At 44.6% G+C, this 23,258-nt stretch overlaps 1 protein-coding gene across 3 annotated transcripts in view; it reads right to left on the bottom strand.

Annotated features, from left to right (window-relative positions):
* Positions 1 to 9,216: 9,216 nt before the first annotated feature.
* USPL1 (ubiquitin specific peptidase like 1) overlaps positions 9,217 to 23,258 on the bottom strand; it is a 32,857-nt gene continuing 18,815 nt past the window's right edge. For all 3 annotated transcript variants that reach the window (XM_081083600.1, XM_081083601.1, XM_081083599.1), the window contains 3 exons: positions 20,718 to 20,843; positions 13,898 to 14,055; positions 9,217 to 11,271 (listed from right to left, as the gene is read on the bottom strand). In XM_081083600.1, coding sequence (XP_080939726.1) covers positions 9,392 to 11,271; positions 13,898 to 14,055; positions 20,718 to 20,843 — 2,164 coding nt within the window. In that variant the 3' untranslated portion in view covers positions 9,217 to 9,391. The remainder of the gene's footprint in view (positions 11,272 to 13,897; positions 14,056 to 20,717; positions 20,844 to 23,258) is intronic.

Genomic DNA, 23,258 nt, shown 5'->3' on the forward strand with positions numbered 1-23,258 from the left:
CGGACTGTTGAGTAAACCTGTTCAGTCAAGGAAGTTTCCTTTAAGAAGGGTGGAGTGGGGGAGGGCAGAGGGGCAAGAAGGCACTGAGGTCAGAGCAGTTTTAAGGGAATTAAAGGGGATGCCCTTTAATGCCCATTAAAGTTGGCCGTGGGATCTACTGGGCTCAGTGAGGGGGTCCCTTCACCATGTCACGTCATAGAAGAGCTTTGCAAGAAGACTACAATTGTGAACCCAGAGGTGGAGTACCTAGTGAGCCTGAGGAAGGAGAACATTTCTTGTTCAGAGGAGGGGACAGTCACAGAGGTGATAAGGAGATAAGGCATCCACAGTCCAAGGAATGGCGCAGCCCTGTGGGGTGAGAGAGTGAAACTGAGATAGGTGACTGTGGTCTGGGACAACTGGGCCCCATAAGGGGATGCATGGTAGTGGGGGATTGGCGTCCTCGTGGAGGGGGACAGAAGCAGAAGGAGCAAGGAGGCTGAAGGGCTCTGAGTGAGCTGCAGAGTGGCCTCTAGTTTGGTGAGAATATCTCATCCTAAAAGGGGCACGGGGCATGAAGGCATGACTAAGAACAAGTGGGCTATAGGGCTATCATCAAGGAGACAGGGAAGGTGTCTGGTAGTCAGCAGGCAGATGAATTTGCTGTCAATACCCATGACTGAGAATGTGGAAGGAAAAAGGGGCCCTGAAAAGGAGGGCAGGACAGAGAAGGTAGCCGCCGTGTCGACCAGGAAGGAGACCCGCATACCCACTACCTTCAGCGTGACCCTGGGCTCAGCGAGGGTGATGGGGGTCATCAAGTCCAGGCTCCTTCAGTCTTCGTCCAGTCCCAGCATGGCCAGGAGCGGGTCATGACCTGGAAGGACAGCCCCTCCATGCAGGGGCACAGAGGGCCCGCCACTTTTCCAGGGGCAGTCACTTTTCCAGTGACCGCTTTGACCGCACACCGGGCAGGGCTTGGTTGGAGCCCGGGGCTGCGGGCACTGCTTTGCCCAGAGCCCTTCATTTCCACATTTGAAGCATTCTCTGGGTGGTGTTTGTCCTTGCACCCCCACCATGCACAGCCCCCTTGGGGTCATGGGCAGCTGTCGTCGGCTGCAGAGCCACAACCAGGACTTGAGCTTGCAGGTCTACCTTCTGTCGAAGGCAGGCCTCTCGATATGACTCTGCTTGCTCCTCACAGGCATTAAAACTTTAAAGGCCATGTTCACTAGATCTTGGACCAGGATCTGAGGGCCATTCTCAGCCTTTTTAAACTTTTTTCCAAATATCTGGGGCCAACTGCGAAATGAAGTGGGTGGCTAGGAGCTGGAAGGAGAGGATGAGGTGTGGACTCGGACTATGCCCTCAGTTTTTGCTGCCTCCTCAGGGTTAGAATGGATGCAGAAATGGAAGAGGCTGTTGAGGAAGGCAGTCTTTGGGTGGCCTGAGAATGAGTGTTAGTTGGGAAAGGCTGTTTTGGAGCTCACGTTCTCAGGATTTGGGCCCTCAGGGATAAGGGAGAAGGTGGCTTCTGGTTAAGAGGGTCTGAAGAGAAAGAGCTGAGGCATTTTCTCAATTTGAGGAAGATCAGAAAGTGAGAGAGAATGGCTACTCAGATAATATCCTTCTCAGCTGCAACCTCTCACAAAGGGAACTGGCTGGCCACCTGTGAATTCAATTGCTGGCAGTCATGGGGGCAGAGATTTGGCGGAGCACACAGGGGAAGGCGAGCACTTAGAATTCTCAGAGGGTACAGTGTGGGGCATGAAAGGGCTGCGTCCCCAGCGGGAGTCAGGCGGAGGAGGGGAGTCGGCCTCAGAGAAGCCACTGGAGGGGGTGGCGTCAAGAGGCCACCGACGGCCAGAGTGGTCACCGGGGCCGGCAGCAGTGAGCCGAGGAGGCATTTTGACAGGCGCGGCAGCCTAGAGCGCCTGACCTGGCTGCGGTGGCGCGGATGCCGCCCCAAGGAGCTGGTCCCGGGAAGACAGGGTGCCCTCGGTAAGGCCCCACAAGGAGGCGGAGCCTGGACCAGTGAGAGGTTGAACGAGGCTTGCTCTCCGACGCAGGAATAAAGGCAGGGGCGGAGAGAGAGCCAGGAATAACGCCCGTTTGGGCCGGGTCGGTGGACTTGGGAGGCGGCGGACATTCAGTCCGGGGATCAGGCGGGCCATCAAGGCCAGAGACAGAACCTGAGGAGCGTGAGGGTGCAGAGGATGGCTCACACCAAGTGCAGAGACCTGTCAGTCCGGTTCCTCTGACCACCCTGACTACCCCGCGCAGTAAGGGAACTGCTTGCTTGAGCGGCTGAAAACCCTGAAGTGGGCTCCACTTCTTCAGGGCAACCCACTGGAGTCAAAGGCCGAGAGGTGCCGGGAGCCCGTGCCCACCTCCTCCTGGCTCCCGGCTCTCCCCGGCCCCAAACGCTGCGTCCTCGCATCTCAGCGCTTCCAGCAGGAGCATGCTGAAAGGGCGAGGACTACGCCCTCCATCTTACCCTGGGTCCTCCATTTTTGGGCAGAGCCATGTGCTCGGCAAGGCTTCTCAGCAAGAAGCCTCTGCTAGCCACACCCAGGATTTCTCTGGACTAACCAATGATAATCAAGGGAAGTACACGCCATCACTATGACCACATCCTGTGTAATGAGAAACCGACTCGCGCCTGGCCAATCGGCGGGGCCCACAGTCCCCTCTCCCGTCCTTACTCCACCCCCCTATAAAACTCCTTGTCCCATCAGGCTTCGCTCTCTGCCACTGGGCTTACCGTTGCATTGGTGAGTGTGGTCGGGGAGCCGAACTAGTTCGAAATAAAGGACTCTTTGCTTTTGCATCGGACTCACTGGCTCCCTGGTGGGCTCTTGGGAATCTTGAAATCTGGGCATAACAGGGCACAGGTTTCTATGGCAGGGTTGCAAGGGGGGCGGGGGCAGGAGCAGGAGAAGTGGAGATGAATGATCCTGGGCAGGCCCAGGAGAGGTATCAGAATTTCTTGATGAATGCGGTGAGGTTGGCGGAGAAGGACCCCAGCCACTTTTCAATCACCCTCAGATGCCGCAACCTCTGGGTGTGGGGGGGGGAGGGGGCGGGCCTGTGAATGCATGTGTTTACTGACTGGGGAAGCAGGCGGGGGGGGGGGGGGGGTCGCCCGGCAACTTGAGTTTCTGGCTCCTGCAATGGCCGCGAGGGTGGGGGATGGTGGGGTCGCCTGATGAGTTAAGCTTGCAGTGGTCCCTGGCAGTGGGCGGAAGAGGGGGGAGGTCAGCAGGTACAGGAGAAGGTGTTGCCAGAGGGGGGGAGTGGAGGGAGGAGGAGAGGGTGGGGATGGCAAGGCAGGAGGGACTTTGGGGGAAGGGACAGGGATGCAGACAGAGAGAGAGAGAGACTTGGGCATATTTCCTGGTTCGTCGGCAGAAATTACTGAGATCGGTATGGATGGTAAAGTCAAAGTTTCCATTTTCATACTGAGGCCATGCTACATTACAGAAATAAATGAGGCATTTAGGATGCAGGTCCGGTGCAGGCCTAGTGTTTAGCCAGGTTGGCGGGCAGGTACCCTAGAGGTGTGCTCAGATCAGGTTTGGAATTTCGATTCCCCATGCTCGATACCTGAGGCCAGTAGCCGGGGCCAAAGGGCCAGCGTCCCAGAGGTTTGGCTAGGGCTACGGACGGATGGAGGAACCGGGGAGGATAGGGACATCTCCGCTATCTTCTGGGATCCAGAGGAGCCCTTCCTGGAAGGGTCCGGAGAACGGGGCAATCTCTGACGTGGCTGCGTTTTACAGACAGATGCCGGAGGGCGACCTCAGGAATCGACAGGGCAGGACTTACCACTAATGTTGCCAAACTGGGAAAGCTGCCAAGCCAAGGAAAGAGAGCTGCTAAGCCTAGGAAATGCGGTCCTGAGGGGTCCTGAGCCACGAGGAGGAAGAGGAGGGCATCCCGAGCCGTGGCGGGATGGCCAAATGGGGTGCTCGCACCACCCAGGTTTTGGCACCAAATGTAAAGTTAGTGAAGCAGGAAAACAAAGAGTTGAGTCAGCCAGAGAAGAAAGAAAAGGAAAGGTTTAATTTGCATCCCCAGGCGAAATCCATGAGCCCCAAAGGCAGGGCCAGTGAATTCACGCCAACAGGGGAGGGGGGGCTCCTTTTTATACAGGTGTTTAATGAGGGGCGGGGGAGGGGGGGCATGAGCTGAGGAAATTCCCACCATGGGGGTCATCATGGTATTCAGCTGAGGAAGTTCCCACCGTGAGGGTTGGCATGTTGACCTAACAAGTTCTTATACTTTTCTGTTTACAGTATATTTTGTCACATTTTTCACTTTTTTGTGTTTTGTTGGTGATTCCACTGTTTAAAATGATTCTCAAGTGTAGTGCTAAAGTGCTGTCCAGTGTTTCTAAGTGCGAGGTGTGACGTGCCTGATAGAGAAAATGCAGAAAAAAGTTAGACAAGCTTTGTTCACACCAGGTACAGTGCTACTAGGTTTGTGTCAATGTTAATGAACAACATATACATTAATCTCACCCCCTCACCCACAATCTTACCTTATCTGTGGTTTCACTTTCTGTGGTTACCTATGGTCCAAAATTATAAATTTCCAGAATTAAAGTTTATACTTTTTAAATTGCATGCTGTTCTGAGTAGCTTGATGAAATCTTGCACCATCCCACTCCATTCTGATCAGAACATCAATCCTCCCTTTGTCCAGTGTTTCTATGCCCCACCCATCAGTCACTTAGTAGTCATCTCAGTTATCAGATCAACTGTCTTGGTATCGCAGTGTTTATGTTAGAGGAAACTTTTAATACTAGAAGCCCGGTGCATGAAATTCATGCGGGGAGGGGGGGCGTGTCCCTCAGCCCAGCCTGCACACTCTCCAATCAAGGACCCCTCTCGCAATCTGGGACCTCTGGCTCCTAACTGCTCACCTGCCTGCCTGCCTGATCAACCTAACCACTCGCCAGCCTGCCTGATTGCCCCTAACTGCCTCTGCTTGCCAGCCTGATCACCCCCTAACTGGCCCCCTGCTGGCCTGGTCGCCTCCTAACTACCCCCCTGCCGGCCTGGTTGCCCCTAACTGTCCGGAAGTCAGGCATCCAGAAGAGGTCCGGTCAACCTGGCCTAATTAGCATATTACCTTTTTATTAGTATAGACTAGAGGCCTAGTGCACAAAAATTTGTGCACTTGGGGGGGGGGGCCCTCAGCCCAGCCTATGTCCTCTCATAGTCTGGGACCCCTCAAGGGATGACCACCTGCTGGCTTAGGCCCACTCCCCAGAGGATTGGGCCTAAGCTGGCAGTCAGACATCCCTCTGGCAGCCTGGGAGCCCTTGGAGGATGTCCACTTGCCAGCAGGGAGCAGGCCTAAGCTGCAGTCAGACATCCTTAGCACTGCTAAGGCTGGAGAGGCTCCCCCCACCACCACCACTATACTGGCAGCCATCAGCCTGGCTTGTGGCTGAGCAGAACTCCCCCTGTGGGAGTGCACTGACCACCGGGGGCAGCTTCTGCATTGAGCGTCTGGCCTCTGATGGTCAGTGTGTGTCATAGTGACCAGTCATTCCCAGTTGTTTTGCTGTTAGGGTCAATTTGCATATTACCTTTTTATTATATAGGATAGAGGCCTGGTCAGGGGTGGGCAAACTTTTTGATTGGAGGGCCACAATGGGTTCTTAAACTGGACCGGAGGGCCGGAACAAAAGCATGGATGGAGTGTTTGTGAACTAATATAAATTCAAAGTAAGCATCATTACATAAAAGGGTACGGTCTTTTTTTTTTTTTAGTTTTATTCATTTTAAACGGGCCGGATTCGGCCCGCGGGCCGTAGTTTGCCCACGGCTGGGCCTGGTGCATGGGTGGGGGCTGGCTGGTTTGCCCTGAAGGGTGTTCCGGATCAGGGTGGGTGTCCTGCTGGGGTGCCTGGCCAGTCTGGTGAGGGGCTGAGGGCTGTTTTCAGGCTGGCCACACCCCCCAGAGGGGATCCTCACACCATGAGGGTGGGGCCAGCCTGGGTGGGGGGTTGATGGCTGTTTGCAGGCTGGTCAAGCCCCTTCAGGGTAGGGGTCCCCGCTGGGGTGCCTGGCCAGTCTGGGTGAGGGGCTGAGGGCCATTTTCAGGCTGGCCAAGCCCCTCAGCAGGGACCCTCACCCCATGAGGGTGTGACCATCCTGGGTGAGGGGCTGTTGGCTGTTTGTAGGCTGGCCACAGCCCCTTTAGGGTAGGGGTCTCTGATGGGGTGCCTGGCCAGCCTGGGTAAGGGGCTGATGGCTGTTTGTAGGCTGGCCAAGCCCCCCAGCAGGGACCCTCACCTTATGAGGGTGTAGCCATCCTGGGTGAGGGGCTGATGGCTCTTTGCAAGCGGAGTCTGTGCGGGAGCTCTGCGCATGTGCACTGGACCCACAGCCAGACACGGGAAAGCGGAGACTGGGTGGGAGCTCCACGCATGTGCACTGGGCCCACCGCCAGGCACAGGAAAGCAGAGTCTGGGCGGGAGCAGCCCAAGCGCGTGTGGCCGGACAGCCTCGTGGGCCATCCAGATGGACAGACCGTGTTGGACGGCGCCGGCGGGCTGCGCAGCGGGCCGCAGCTGTTAGGACACTGGCCCACAGGGTCAGCAAGGCTGGGGTGCCAAGTAGGCCCCAGGTCCTCGGGCGCCGCCGGGAGAGCGTGGCTGTCCAGAGTGGGAGAAAAAGCCCTTCTTTCCAGAAGAACTTGGATGGTTTAAATGTGCATAAACTGCGGCAGTACTGACATGGTTATGTCAGTTCCTCAAGCTGCCTGTCAGTGCCCAACCACAGGCTTCACTATGGGGCATCGGCCCGGATGTGGGCCAGGACGTGGCCGTGGCAGTTGGGACTCACCCTGGGCGTAACCTCAGAATCAGGACTTCACAACGTCACCCACAAGTGGCCATCGCTGCTGGTCTGTGGGCCCGTGAGCCAGCACCGTGCGTGCTTGGGGCAGCGCTCTTTGTGTCTCTGTTGAAATGACACCGTAGGTGATGGGTGCTGTTGATTCCTTAAGGTTGAAATGGGGCAGCCTGAACTTGCTTACGATGCAATCTTTTCTCCATATTTTACTGCAGTCTTCTTGGGCTCAGGGAACCGGCAGCCACTGGAGCACCAGCTTGGCCATCCCACACAGCCTTACACCACCAGGAAGCACAGAAATGCCAAAGCCCCAACGGAACCCGTGGCAAAACAGACCCCAGTTCACATACTGGAGCGGAAACAAGAAAACAGTGGCACCTGTTGTCCTCAGCTGGAACTGTGCCTGCGGGTCTGTCTGTAGGGTTCCCGAACCCTGGCCATGGCCCAATGGCTGAGGAAGCTCTGCAAGCCTTGATTCTGGAGTTACAGAACTTAGCAAGTAGGCACGTGCACAAAGGTGGAGTCGAAAATAGTAAGGTTAGACTGTGTATGTGCATTTATACACACATATGCCCATTTCCTCCAGTCTTTTTCTGAACTGTTTGAGAGCATGCTCTACACATGACAGGATGCCCGGATACACCCGTGTATTTGCCAAAAGCAGACACTCCTACATAACAATTCTCTACCCAACCACGTGAAGAAATCTCCATTCAAATGGTATTAAGGTTCAATCCACAAACCCCATTTGAATTCTGACAACTGTGTCAACAATGTTCCCCACTCCCCACCCCCAGGATCCCATTCACCTAAGATGGGTCCTGTCATTCCTGTCCCTGACAGTTTTTCAGGTTTAATTAAAAATCATAGACTTTTGCCCTGACTGGTTTGGCTCAGTGGATAGAGCGTCGGCCTGCAGACTGAAGGGTCCCAGGTTCGATTCCGGTCAAGGGCATGTACCTTGGTTGTGGGCACATCCTCGGTAGGCAGTGGGCAGGAGGCAGCTGAATTGATGTTTCTCTCTCATCGATGTTTCTCTCTATCCCTTTCCCTTTCTCTCTGTAAAAAATCAGTAAAATATATTTTTAAAAAATCATAGACTTTTGCCCTTTAAAAAAATTAAGAAAAGAAAGACCCACTGGCACTCCCAAGTTAGGAGCCAGCGGTCCTGGGTTGTGAGAGGGATGTCCTTGAAATCAATAAATGACCTATGACAGGAAAACCTTGAAAAAAAGATGACAACTAGTCATTCCAGATACTAAAATGTGTTTACAAGGCTTGTATAAATAAACACCATAGAATGGCATACACATCAGACAATGGGCTTGGAGAGAACCCAGATATAGCCCAATCACTCATGGTTCCCAGATTGGAGAGGGTGCAGGCCGGGCTGAGGGACAACCTGCCCCCCTCAACCCCCCCCCCCCCCCCCCCCGCACGAGTTTCATGCACCAGGCCACTAGTTTAAAAAATAAAAGGAGAGGGAGGTTTGGGAGTAAATTTGACAAATCAATTATAAAATATTGGGTCCCTGGTAAAGTATTTTACTCCATGATTGCCATCCTTAAACCTTAGTAACTACTGCTACCAAGTCACTGCAGCAGCAGTGCTGCTGGGCTTCACAACTTTCAAGGAGGTTCGAAAGGGGGAACTACATTGGCAAGGTTAGCACTTTCAACTACTGTAGTAACCACACTTCCCAGTCTTAGCTCTACAACTTTCTGTGCTGTCTCCTTATCTGTTAAATGTGATATATGTATCTTGCTCATAGGAATGTCAAGGTTTAAATGAATTGTTTCATAAATAACAGAACCTGATACATCGCAAGCTTTGTAAGCACTAGTTATTTTCTCCAAAACAGAATTGTTGGATGGTGCCCTACTTGGTTACAGAAATAAATTTCTTGGAGAGAAAGAAGTAAACTCTTAGGATAATGTAAACTCTTTGCCCATCAATGCAAAAATAGATTACTTTTTCCTATTATAGGTCATTTATTGATTACTACCATTACTTAAATTTCTAGGAACAGGTTTCCTGCCACCCTTTGTAAGGAGACTAGTTGTATGGGGGAAGTTTACATTCCACTCTTATACAAGACCACAGAACCATTAGCAAAATAGTCACACACACTGTATGTATGTATGTGTGTGTGTGTGTGTGTGTATATATATATATATATATATATATATATATATATATATATATGTAAATATTTTGACTTAAGTTTATATAAACTAGTTTTTCCTGAGAAATGTAGAAACTTAATGTACCCAAACTATACTAATTGCCAGAAACTAGACATTTTTCATTTGTAGCATTTTGAAATCCTCATTGTCTTAAAAATACAAAATGAAATTGACAAGGAGAACAGATTCCTGGTCCTTTTAATTTGTAAAACAAATTACAAGCTTTATGGGCAGAACTGAAGGTAAAACCTTCAGCTGCTTACATTTTGTTCATGACAAGGCCAGTGTATAAACACTACTCAAGAACATAGTAAGTTTTTCCAAGACAATAATAAATATTAAAGAGTTAATAAACATTCAACAACTCTCAAACAGATAGTCATCAAAAAAAGGCAAGTCTAATGTGTCATTTGCTAAAGAATTTAATGCTGAAGTGGAAAAAAACTCATCAAAAACATCAGTCTTCAGGGAATTTTCCAAGTTCAATGTTCTATCACACTCATTATTTGTTAGTGGGTCTGGCTGAACTTGGCACAGATTTTTCTTGGCAGGGCTGCAGTAATTATGGTCCTGTCTCAAGAGTGTGTTTGGGGGAATACCATTTAATTCACTAGATACTGGTGCTGGGATATGGTTATCTCCCATTTCTAAATATCTAAAGTCAGCCTCCCTATTTTCTGAGAGTTCTGAACAAACAGTTGTAGGAGACAATAATTCTGCTAAAATTTCTTCATGAGTTTGACCACTATATGGAGAAACACTAGCAACAGTGGTTCTTCCAGATTTATTATCAGCAATATCAATTTGATATTGCAGTTCTTTTAACACATCTTCTATTGACTGGCCATCATTTGGAGACCCACAATGAGAAACGTGCTCTAAATTTTCACTTGGAAGTTTTCCATGTTGGGGGGAAGACATAAGAGCAGCTAATTTCTTCTTTTTTGCCTTAAGTTTTTTAAGAAGTTTTAGACGAAGTTTATGAATCTGACCCTCAACGGAGTCTTCATGGTTTGCTAAAGAAACACCATTTTCGTTTCCACCAGATCTGTGGTTGAGGTGAACCCCATATGAGGCATTTTCATGTTTCTTCAAAACTTCCAGGTCAGCATTAACATCAGCATGTGGAGGAGCCATGCTACCTGATGATGGAAGACTTGGTGGAAGGTTACTGGCTGGAGAAGGCTTACTTGCACACCTACGAGGTTTCTTGGGTGCCCGGTGAGCCTTCTGCTTCACCCCTTTAGTTTTATAGCCACCAAAATTACGTGCCCCCTTAACCGAATGCTGCAAGTCAGTAATAGCGTTAATATTATGAGCTGAAACACAAGGTGGCAAAAAAGAAGCACCCTTGCTTAATAAGCCTTTAACCCAACTTCCCATAAATGGTTTCTTCAGATTTTCTTTCAGAGATGGGTTCTGTGATGACTCAGCTATGGTTTGAGAAAATTTTCTCTCCAAATTAGATACCTGAGGTGTAATGTGTTGTTCTATTTTTAATTTCTCGGTTTTTGGTGAAAGAAAATGGTTGAACGGAACATCCTTCTCTAGGGCAACTTTACCTTCAATTTCTACTGACTTTACTCCCTGTATAGGACCAGTAGCATGAATATTAGTCACAGAGTTAGTAATTATAGTATTTTCTGAATTTGGCTGTACTGATTGCATATTTGTACTTACAATCGGAGAAGGAAAGCTTAAGTCTACAAATTGGTCTTGGGTAAACTTTTCCTTACATGGAGCTGATACTAAAGAAGCCATTAGTGACTCTTGCTGTTGCAAAGTATTTGTTTTGATGACCACTCCATTTTCTGCCACAGGTATATTTTCTAATAGGAAACCTTCAGAGTTAACCTGTACTTTTTCAAGTGTCAAAGGTATAATATCATTGCCAATCAAACCTTTTGGAACTGAAAGTAAATGAGGCTGATGAACTACAGCTTTATCCTGGGAAAGAGTATTAGTAGTAACTGATGTATTTGGGGGGTACGTTCCTGAAGGTATTTCAGCTGAGGAAGCATCACCCATAAAACGCAATGCTGGAGGTGGCTGTTTCTCATCACTGAAAGCATGTTGATCATTAGTCTTTTTAAGTGAAAGACAGGCAGATGCTTTATCTGTCATTTGGGCTGTTTTTCTTTCCCAAATAACAATATGTATCTCTGAAGCAGGAACTTCAAATTTCTTATACCTTTTACAACACGGGCCTTTTAGGTCATCACATTCCAGCCAACTTCCTGGGGAATGAGGGAGAAAGTGAAAGAGATCAGACATTTAAAACCACCACCCTAGGTTAACTTTCTTCTGGCCACTGAAACTGCTATATCATTGAATATCCACTTAAGAGAGTAATAGAAATCATGACCATATCCTCATGTCACCATTTTTCTCTGCCAAATCTTAAAGTCCTTACTGGATAATGAAAGATATGGACTAACATCCAGAAATTTGAAAAAGAATTTTTACTCTTTCTTGAAATGCAAAAGTCAAGATAGACATATTTAACTTTTGGAACTTAGAATACAGTATCACCTAATTTATCCAACAACATCAGAAAACAGACTTTTCCCATATATATGAGACCTTAAGATAAATGAAGCTGTTACCTCAAGTACCAACATTTGTTCCAATTCTTATTTTCTCTCTTACTTTTTGGTTAACAAAATAAAGCTTAGGAAGTTAGGTGTCTACTTTTTATTTCTGAACCTAAGTTTTCTCATTTGACAAGAGGGAATGGGATGATGAATACAAGAGAAGAGGTTAACCCGCTCAACACACAAATCCACCCCAAACAAAACCATTCACTAAGTTTATGTGAATACTAATACACCCTCATAAACTACCTGAACACATTGCTTCACAATCTATACCCATTAAAATTTTGAGAATCTTCTGTTTGCCTTAGCCAGTGGTTCCCCACCACATGTGCACATAAGAAACACCTGATTAATATTTGGGCCCAATCCCCAGAGACAGACCATTGGTCTGGGGCAGTGGTCAGCGGTCAGCAAACTGTGGCTCGCGAGCCACATGCAGCTCTTTGGTCCCTTGAGTGTGGCTCTTCCACAAAATACCGACTTCTGCTCATGGGCCACGAAGTTTAATTTCACTGCACATGTGCGCCCGCATGTGGTATTTTGTGGAAGAGCCACACTCAAGGGGCCACAGGGCCACATGTGGCTCGCGAGCCGCAGTTTGCTGACCACTGGTCTAGGGCAGTAGTCGGCAAACTCATTAGTCAACAGAGCCAAATATCAACAGTACAACGATTGACATTTCTTTTGAGAGCCAAATTTTTTAAACTTAAACTATATAGGTAGGTACATTGTTATTAACTTAATTAGGGTACTCCTGAGGCTTAGGAAGAGCCACACTCAAGGGGCCAAAGAGCCGCATGTGGCTCACGAGCTGCAGTTTGCCGACCACGGGTGTAGGGGAGAACCAGGACATTTTTAATAAGCTAATCATGATTTTTATATGCTGCCAAGGATGGAAACCATCTAACCTCTTTTACCTAAAGAGGATTTTTCCTTCCCTGGAATACATTAATAAATTGAAATAAATGGTTTTTTTAGTTTTTGTTTGCTATTGAGAACAACTTACACCCAATTCCAAAGTAGGGTAAAACTTTAAGGTAATTAATTACATTGATAATGCAAGTATTAGTTTGCAAAGTACATTTATAACACATTATAGTCTCACCCATCCAAACCATCCCAGAAGAAAAATATCAAATATAAACAATATCAAAACAATAAAAAATAGAAAAATAAAAAATATCAGTGGCCCGATAGAACACTTTAAGGGAACTGAGTTGTCTTGCCTAAGACAAAGTGAACATTGTGAGGAAAAAAACTCAAGAGTAAACTACATTAGATAAATGAGAGGGGAAAATTGGCAAAATCCATGAGTTATACTATTTATCCTTCTATTAAAAAGTTTAATTATTTAACTAAAGGCTTTACCTTGACTGAAACTGTTCAGCAAACTACTTCACAGTGAAAGAAGGCTACATAGTTTGTAAGGTCTAATAGTTTCAGAAATAGATGTTTACTTTTATTTATATTACTAACAATTACAAAGTAAGCGAAACCTGTTCTTTTTGTTCATTCTCAATTAAAAACCTTTACTTGCACTTTCTTTACAAATACAAGGTTATATACCAAAAAAATCAAATTACCACCATTCATTTTTCTATACTGAACATATATTACTCATATAAAAAAAAAATAAAAAAATAAAGATATTAAGTGGAAAATAGCAAACTGTAAACCACTGGTAGTATATGATCTCATTGTCTAAAAAAGAAACATGCTTATGCATATGTGTGCACATAAATATGCTGACATAAGCAAATGAAAAGTTAGGAGTGGTTCTAAACCACAGTGACAGGGTATAGGAAAGAGCAGAAAAATAAAGGCAAGGGCAAGAAGAAAGAAAGAAGAGTCAAAGCAAAGTTTGTCTTTTAATAGAGTTTAGACTCTACATATTATCATAAAATAAAAACTTTTTAACTCTTACCATCAGCACACAATAGAGTTTACTCTCTATGAATCTATATATCTATAAAAGCCCAGCAACCGGAACGGCGGAACAACCAGAATGACCGGTGGCTATGACACACACTGCAGCAGCCAACCAACCTGATCCAGGCCCTTATCAGCCCCATCCTCGGCTGGCCTGGCCCCCGATCAACCCCCAAAACCCCCGATCGGGGGCGGGACCGGCCCGCCAACCACCCATGGCCCCTCCTCCCAGCCGGCCTAACCCAATTGGGGCAGGCTGGCTGGACCCCATCCGTGCATGAATTTGTGCACTGGGCCTCTAGAATTATCATAAAAGAAAAAAATTTTGAACACTTACCATCAACACATAAAATCCATGTTATAAAATGATTATTTGCATAGTACTGAATTACAGAAGTTATTTGGTAAAGATAGCCTTCAAAATGAAATGAGTAGTGTTGCAAGTCGTTATGTGGTAAGCCTTCTACGAAGTGCAACATGAATATGGGAGACACTCTGTGGGAGAGAAAGAAAAGAGATCAAATAATGTACCTGGTAATACAGGGGTTCTCAACCTTCCTAATGCCGCAACCCTTTAATACAGCTCCTCATGTTGTGGTGACCCCCAACCATAAAATTATTTTTGTTGCTACTTCATAACTGTAATTTTGCTACTGTTATGAATCATAATGTAAATATCTGATATTCAGGATGTATTTTTATTTTAATTGAATTAAAGCATAGTGATTAATCACAAAAACAATATGTAATTGTATATGTGTTTTCCGATGGTCTTAGGTGACCCCTGTGAAAGGGTCATTTGACCCCCAAAGGGGTCGTGACCCACAGGTTGATAACTGCTGTGGTAATACAAAAGACGGTCTGGTGTTAGTAAGTCACACAGTGCTTTCAAGGCAAACCACACTAATTCTTCTTGAGCCTTAATTAAAAATGGAGAACTCACTCTAAGACATGGGTAATGTTTAAACCCATCTCAGAATGGGATCACTGACAGTTGGAAGCTATCATGCAATAAGGCCACAAGACCATTAAACAAAAATTGCTCAGTAAACCACGGTGCTGCTTCAGCTTAAAGATCTCTTAGGCCCTGTCCAGTGTGGCTCAGTTGATCGGGCATAGTCCTGTGCATCAAAAAGTTGCTGGTTCGATTCCCAGTCAGGGTACATGCCCAGGCTACAGGCTCCATCCTGGTAGAAGACAACAATGGAGGAAGAGGAGTGAGGCCAGGGAGGGAAGACGAGGAAGAAGGTGGAGGAGGAAGGAGAAGGAAGAAGATGAAGAGGAAGAAGAAGAGGAAGAAGAGGAGGAGGAAGAAGAAAAGAAGGGAGAAGGAGAAGATGATCTATTGGTAACTACTTTGTAGAATCAAAGGAAAAATCCAGACCTATTGGAATTTTCTTGGCATCGAGTACCCAAATAATTGCTTTTGTTAGAGGGGATAGGTAATATGTAAAACAAAGTAACAAGCCCAAGATGTTCAAACATACATTTAAAAACCCCAACATGCTAACAACTTCGTTATCTCAGGAAGTAGAGAGGCCCATGAAATTAAAATCTCTATTTAGGAAAAATTTAATTTATAACTAAGTAGAAGAAAATACAACATACTGGTTAATCTACTATAAACTTCAAGATACGCATAACTTCAAAAATACATCATTACAAAAACATGACTAGCCAGAAAACAGAACTCAAGATAAGCCTCAAATAACTAAATTTAACAAAGCTCTCAGGATTTAAGAAAAGTTTAAGGAATATTTAAACAGCTGTCAAAACGTAGTTTGTAAAAATTTTTCATTTGAAAATGCACTTGAATCAATGTCTAAAATACCGCTTATTCAGACTGACAAGGACAATTTGTAAATTATCTGTTGTCAATCATTGTTAGAAAATAATGAAATCTCCAAAATTTAAGTACCTACAAATAAAAAGTCCTGCAAAACTATCCTAACGCTCAACTCCCAATGACCTATTACATCAATCTAAGATGCCACAGATTGTAAAATGTACCACTATAAAATAATATTGCAATTAAATTATACAATTTAGATGTATTCCCATTTCAAGTATGTTAAAATATGAAGAGTGTATCTTTCAATCAACCATCCACAGTAAAACTAGAGATATATTTTCACAGCTGGAAAGGCAGGCTATAGGCACCTGCCTGACTCTGTAAGTACTAATATTTAGTTCTCTCTTGGTCTTATGATACTTTTTCAAGTTATCTTCTGAGGCTAGTTACTATTGTTGATCCCTAGATTTTTGCAATCTCAGTAGTGTGAGTTTACACATGGAAAATGTTACATAGGCAGCATTTCTTAATGGCATATTTAAAAAACAGTACAACTTATAAATGATGGCATCTTGGAGTCAATAAAATAAACCATATGCCTCCTCCCCTTTTTCCAGTTTATTTTCCTTGTGGTTCCATTGAAATTTAAATAAATATGCTTTTCAGATGACAATCCAGGATAGTGTATGACCAGACTCCTAAAGATAGTGGCAGTAATGAAAATGAGATGGTCACTTCAAGAGTTGGTGAAGCTGTGGCCTATGGCTCAGTGGTTAGAGCGTCAGGCCATGGACAAAAAGTTGCAGGTTTGCCCTAACCCAGTGGTCGGCAAACTCATTAGTCAACAGAGCCAAATATCAACAGTACAATGATTGAAATTTCTTTTTGAGAGCCAAATTTTTAAAACTTAAACCATATAGGTAGGTACACTGTTATTAACTTAACAAGAGGCCCGGTGCACAAAAATTTGTGCACTCGGGGGGGTGGGGGGTCCCCCAGCCTGTGCCCTCTCGCAGTCTGGGGCCCCGCAGGGGATGACCACCTGCTGGCTTAGGCCTGCTCCCTGGGGGGATTGGGCCTAAGCTGGCAGTCAGACATCTCTCTGGCAGCCCAGGAGTCCTCAGGGGATGTCCACTTGCCAGTGGGGAATAGGCCTAAGCTGCAGTCGGACATTCTTAGCACTGCTGAGGAGGCGGGAGAGGCTCCCACCACCACCGCTATACTGGCAGCCGTCAGCCTGGCTTGTGGCTGAGAAGAGTTCCCAATATGGGAGCGCACTGACCACCAGGGGGCAGCTCTTGCATTGAACACCTGTCCCCTGGTGGTCAGTGTGTGTCATAGTGACCAGTCATTCCCAGTTGTTCTGCTGTTAGGGTCAATTTGCATATTACCCTTTTATTATATAGGAGTGCCTGGCCAGCCTGGGTGAGGGGCTGATGGCTGTTTTCAGGCTGGTCACAGCCCGTTCAGCGTGGGGGTCCCCCCTGGGGTGGCTGGCCAGCCTGGGTGAGGGGTTGATGGCTGTTTGCAGGCTGGCCACAGCCCCCAGCCACCCAAGCTCCCAGTGGAGGCTTGCTAGAAGCAGATATCTGGGATTTATTTTTCTTCTATAATTGAAACTTTGCTGCCATGAGCGGAGGCCACAGCCGGCTCAGGGCAGGCGGGAAGCTTTGCTTTTTTCATCGCCCAGGCAACCAAACAGCAGCTTTGTCTTTAATAGTGTAGATTAGGTTACTTCTAAGCTGGCCTTTGCTAAAAATGTCCTTAGTCTGATTGAGGTACGTTCGCTGAGGTCGACCCCTTCCAACTCTCCCATCTACACTCCTCTTGTATACTTGTTTCAGATAGACGAGTGTGGATGGGAGAGTTGGAAGGGGTCGACCTCAGCAAACGTACCTCAAAACAATGTATCTCCCCCGCGTTGTGTATCCCGCAGCCCACCTGTGCCGCGTCTCCTGTCGACCGACACCCCCCAATTCTTCAAAATAGACTCGCCCAGGCCAAAAACCGACTTCTGCACATAGGCCACGAAGTTTCAATTGCACTGTACTTGCGCGCCCACATGTGGTATTTTGTAGAAGAGCCACACTCAAGGGGCCAAAGAGCCGCATGTGGCTCGCAAGCCACAGTTTGCCAACCACTGCCCTAACCAGTTTGGCTCAGTGGATAGAGCATCAGCTTGCGGACTGAAGGGTCCCAGGTTCGATTCCAGTGAAGGGCATGTACCTTGGTTGTGGGCATATCCCCAGTAGGGGATGTGCAGGAGGCAGCTGATCGATGTTTCTAACTTTCTATCCCTCTCCCTTCCTCTCTGTAAAAAATCAAAAGAACATATTTAAAAAAAAAAAGTTGTGGGTTTGATTCCTGGTCAAGGGTACGTACCTTGGTTGCAGGTTTGATCCCCAGCCCTACTCAGGGCGCTTGCAGGAGGCAACCAATCGATGCGTCTTTCTTAAGTCAATGTTTCTCTCTCTCTCTCTCTCTCTCTCTCTCTCTCTCTCTCTCTCTCTCTCCCCCCTTCCTCCCTCCCTTCCACCCTCTCTGAAAAAAATCAATGAAAAAAATATCCTCAGATAAGGATTAAAAACAAATTTTAGAGTTGGTGAAGTAAAATTAAATCAGATTCTAAATTGGTACTCCATGTCACCACCATGCTCTGAATGGAATTCCCAAACAAGTTACTTAAAGTAGATGTGAACCCACTAAATTATCATTCATCTGATTTCCCAATGGATTCTTTTTCTAATGGGAACATATTAGAGATGTGAATTACCTGAGACAAGATGTTCAGGGAACTTAATAACACTATTAGTTTTTAAAATGCTATAAGACTGAATTATGCATGATATCATGATAGACCTAATTACTTTTAAGTTATCCCTAAAAACTATATTAAGTTTGTTTCTAAATTTCATTAAATGCCAAAAATCAAGTTATATAAATTTCAAAGTAAAAAACTACGAAGAACTTTATAAAGGCCTAGTCACTTAAGTTTTAAGTGAAATTTACACACCAGTTCCATTTATTTTTTAATACAATAAATGTCCAAATTATAAATTTTGCTTATAAACTGACCCACTAGAACTCTAAGCACATTTCTTGCTCAAACACCATTACACCCTGCAGATACATTTCCAGATCAGAGCACAAATCTTTAATGTAAGTAAAGCAACATGTTTATGTAAAAATTATGTTGCAATACAACCAATTAACAGATCAAACAAAATAGTAATATGAGTTTATCTTCAGTGCTGGGGCTTGAAAAAAAGCATGTATAAACTCTTAGATGAAATTATAAACACCAGAAGCCTCAAGTAACTCAATGGTCCACTGCAGATGGCACACACCTACACCTGCAGCCCTTCTACCTCATCAAGGAAGAGGGCTTAAAAGAAAAAAAAAAAAAGAAAGAAAACAAAAGAAATGAGGCTCCTTCGACACTTAGATCTCAAAACTTGCACTGCAGACAGCCAAGACAGATTATGGCCTTCTGTCTCTTCTTTCCCAATTTGCCCTCCCATGTGAATGCCATCATATGATAGTGAAGGACGAAAAAAGGTAATTAACTGAAAGGACAAAAAGTCATGAAAAAAACAAAACAAGAGACTATAAATAGTTAGAAGACAAAAAGCAAACAGAAAAGTGGTAACTCAGCAGAATGGACGAAGTTATGACACAAGTGCAACAGAGCAGGCATATTCATGAGAAGAGAACCCCTAAAAGACTCAATGTGTAAGAGTGGTGGTAAGGCCCTGCACTAAAAACTGGAACAGTAACAGAAAGTGTATAGAGCACTCTCATGCCCAGGCCCAGAGAGGAACCAGTATAGACTGAAACACTGGAGCAGAAGGATGAAAGGCAGAAGAGAGGTTTCTAAGAAAAAAAAGGGGAGGAAGACTCAAAAGTTGTGAAGCATTCAAGTGTTTAAAAAAGTATTAATAGGCATTTGAAGAATTTGGGAAAAAATCACAATGCATACATAAAGCAAATAAAAACACAAGGCAATTAATAATTCCAGGAAAAACAAAGAGTTGTAAAAGAAATAAAACAGAACCAAATATACTGCTTGGCTAGGGAGGGAATATATGCATATTCATAATAAATAATGAGTACTCATTTTATCCAAAATGCAATCACATAGAAAGGGAAAAGTTAGAACTGGGCCCAGATGTCGGTTAAAAGCCCTAATACTTAACTACTATAAAAGACGACTGTATGAAGGTGGAATAAGCATACTGTTTTGAAAAGTCAAAGTAAATACTACCTAATAGGTTTAAAGTAGATGCCTGGAGATGGAATATGAGGGTCATTGCTCTTTTTTTCCTTTTTAAGTCTTGGCACTATCTGATTGGGAATTTATTACTTGGATGAAAAAAAACCTTTAGAGGCCCTGATCAGGTGGCTCAGTTGTTTAGAGCATCATCCTGAGACACTAAGGTTGCAGGTTTGATCCCCTGTCAGGGCATATACAAGAGTCAACTAATGAATGTATAAGTAAGTGGAACAACAAATCAGTGATTCTCTTTCTCTCTCTCTCTCTCTCCCCCTCCTTCCCTTCATCTCTCTTTAAAATCAATAAATTTAAAAAAAAAAATCTGAGGGGTTTCTTGGCACATCCAAAGGCATCAGAAAAGGTAAGAATACCATTAGTTCTTTATTACATCAAATTATATCTCAAAACATTTCCTGATTGTAGAGTTAGAGATAAAGGCAACAGAAAATGAAGATTAAAGAGGATGTACACCTATGTGAGAATACTGACGAGAGAGACAAACTACCTAAAATGGAATTAGCCTGTGAGTTTAAAGCCATGGGCTTCTGGTACCACTGGAAAAGGTAATTCTGACCAGTCCTCCCACTGAGGATAAATAGAAAAGCTGGCAGAACATAATAAAAGACATCTGCTTAAGGGCAGCAGAAAGCTTACAAGAGGATGAGGAATCAGCAGGCCAAGGTCTGGGCAATGGAAATTCAGACTGATGAGCCTGTAAGCTCATCTCTGAATCACGAGTTCTTAAAATTAGATTTAAGGAAATGCCAGAATTCTAGTGACTGCAGGCACTTGGCAGAGGAGAGAAAAAATGATGTTTAATATTCTTAAAGGGAGAAAAAGGCAAAAGAACAAAAGACAGTAGGAGAGTGGGGTCAGATAATCACCCTGAGTGTGCTCTTCATTTCACCTAGGAAAGAGCTTACTTGTTGGCCAAAGTTCCTAACAGAAAAGCATTTTAGCAATTCATAAATATGTGTTAACTCAAACTCCTGAAAAGTAGTTTGCAGTCATCACTTTCAATACTACACATTAAAAAAATATGTAAATCCACCTTCATTTTATTTTAAAATTTGTAAATTAATTTTAACTCACTTTTTCAATACCATTTTTCTTATTTGTGACTTATTGTTGCAATTGCTACAGGGACCAAAATGGGCAGCATTAAGTGGGTGCCACTCAGGAACAAGATCTGTAAAGGTGACCAGATTCTTCATACATCTAAAAAAAAAAAAAAAAAAAAAGGCATAAATTCATTTACATTAAATTCATTCATGTTAACTTAAATCAATGTCTAAAATAGAAGGTACTGCCCTGGCCGGGTGGCTTAGTTAGTTTGAGTGCAGTCTCATACACCAAAAGGTTGTGGGTTCAAGTCCCTGTCAGGGTGCATACAGGAGGCAACCAATTCAATGTTTCTTTCTCACAAAGATCTCCCTCCCTCTTTCTCAGAAATCAGTAAAAACATATTCTCGGGTGAGAATTAAATAAAGAAGATTATTAAAATAGATGGTACTTTCCTTCACTTGCTTATTCATATTTAACTTATCCCCCAAAAATATTAATAGTCTGATGTTGCTTCCTAACCCTGGTAAAACACGTTGTTATGACTCTCCACATGAATTACCTATCGTTTTCTAGCTACAAGAACATTTTAGAGACAGGGAGAGTTTCTCAAGAGCACTACCACTGACATTTTGCACTGCGTACTCCTCTGTTGTGGGGACTGTCCTGTGCACTGTAGGATGTTGAGCACTGTGCCATGCTTGACCTCTGCACACTACATGCCAGTAACAGCCCCCAGCTGCAGTTCCCACGATCTCCAGACATTGCCGATTGTCCCACCCATGGCACACAAAGTCATTCCTAGTTCAGACCCACTGTCCCACGCTCTCAAATTTATTAAGAGCTGCACCCCTTGCCCTAACCAGTTTGGCTCAGTGGATAGAGTGTCGGTCTGCGGACTCAAGGGTCCTGGGTTCGATTGTTCAAGGGCATGTACCTTGGTTGCGGGCACATCCCCAGTGGGGAGTGTGCGGGAGGCAGCTGATTGGTGTTTCTCTCTCATCGATGTTTCTAACTCTCGGTCCCTCTCCCTTCCTCTCTGTGAAAAATCAATAAAATATATTAAAAAAAAAAAAGAGCTGCATCCCTTACTCAAAAAATTCACAATCCGTCTATCAGATTGTGACTCCCAAAAACAAAAGGGGCATTTCCACATAGAGAATCAGGAATACAACTTAATTTTCTTTTTTTTATAATCCTCACCCAAGGATATTGTTCTTATTGATTTTAGAGAGCAACATTGATCGGTTGCCTCCTGTAACCCACAACCCTCAACCTTCCAATCTACAGGATGACACTCCAAGCAACTGAGTTCAGGGTGATATTGTATTTTTTGGCAGCCAAAAATAATGTGACAGTAACTTAATTTTCTTGATCCTTAAAAAGTTAGAACATTAGTTGTGAAATAATTTTCATAGGTTACCAGCGTGGGCAAACTACGGCCCGCGGGCTGAATCCGGCACGTTTGAAATGAATAAAACTAAAAAAAAAAAAAAAAAAAAAAAAGACCGTACCCTTTTATGTAATGGTGTTTACTTTGAATTTATATTAGTTCACACAAACACTCCATCCATGCTTTTGTTCTGGCCCTCCGGTCCAGTTTAAGAACCCATTGTGGCCCTCGAGTCAAAAAGTTTGCCCACCCCTGCCCTAACTAGTCTGAATTTGGCCAAGCCAAGTTGAATTCCTGGCACACAGAATATATTCAATGAAAAACTGTCAAACTGAGATGTAGATTTTAGAAAAGTAGAATTGAGCTAATTTTAATCAAGCTTGTTTATATTATGTAAAATCCAGGTTGTGATTAGGGAGTTTACCACAATGAGCAAGAAAACTTAAGCCTGAATTCTACCACTTACTAGTTAGTGTGTCCCCTTGGACATCTGTTTAAATAACCGCTTTCAAGCTTCACTTTCCGCATTTGCCAAATGGGAAGAAAATCAGATAATTTATATAATCAGTGATAGAAGATCAGGAAACAAATATTTGTTCTCATACTCACTCACTTACACAAAATTATATTAAGTCCTAGGTATGAGTGAAATGCTAATTCGTATTCTATTCTAGTACTTTCGAGCTAACTGGTAAAAAAAAAAAAAAGTTTTCTGGTTCTGTTGCTTGCATTCCCTAGGTCAGTGGTCGGCAAACTGCAGCTCGAGAGCCACATGCGGCTCTTTGGCCCCTTGAGTGTGGCTCTTCCACAAAATACCACGTGCGGGCGCGCTTGTACAGTGCGACTGAAATTTCATGGCTCATGCACAGAAGTCGGTGTTTTGTGGACGAGCCACATTCAAGGGGCCAAAGAGCCGCATGTGGCTCGTGAGCCGCAGTTTGCCGACCACTGCCCTAGGTCATTCTCTCATAGACTTTACTCTCAACTGATCCTGAAATATATAAAAATAACCTCAATTTAGATAATAAACATCTAAGTAACATTTTCTTCTCATTTTAACAAATAATTTTGAAAGACTTCAAATTTTCTAATTTACAAGTAGGTGAGTTTAAGAAATAAGAAAGGATTTATCTCTATTAGAAAATTTTGAATAAATTACTAACAAAACCAGTTTGGTA

This window comes from Myotis nattereri, assembly GCF_964212035.1.
Source record: "Myotis nattereri genome assembly, chromosome: 2".
NCBI classification, from domain to species: Eukaryota; Metazoa; Chordata; class Mammalia; order Chiroptera; family Vespertilionidae; genus Myotis; species Myotis nattereri.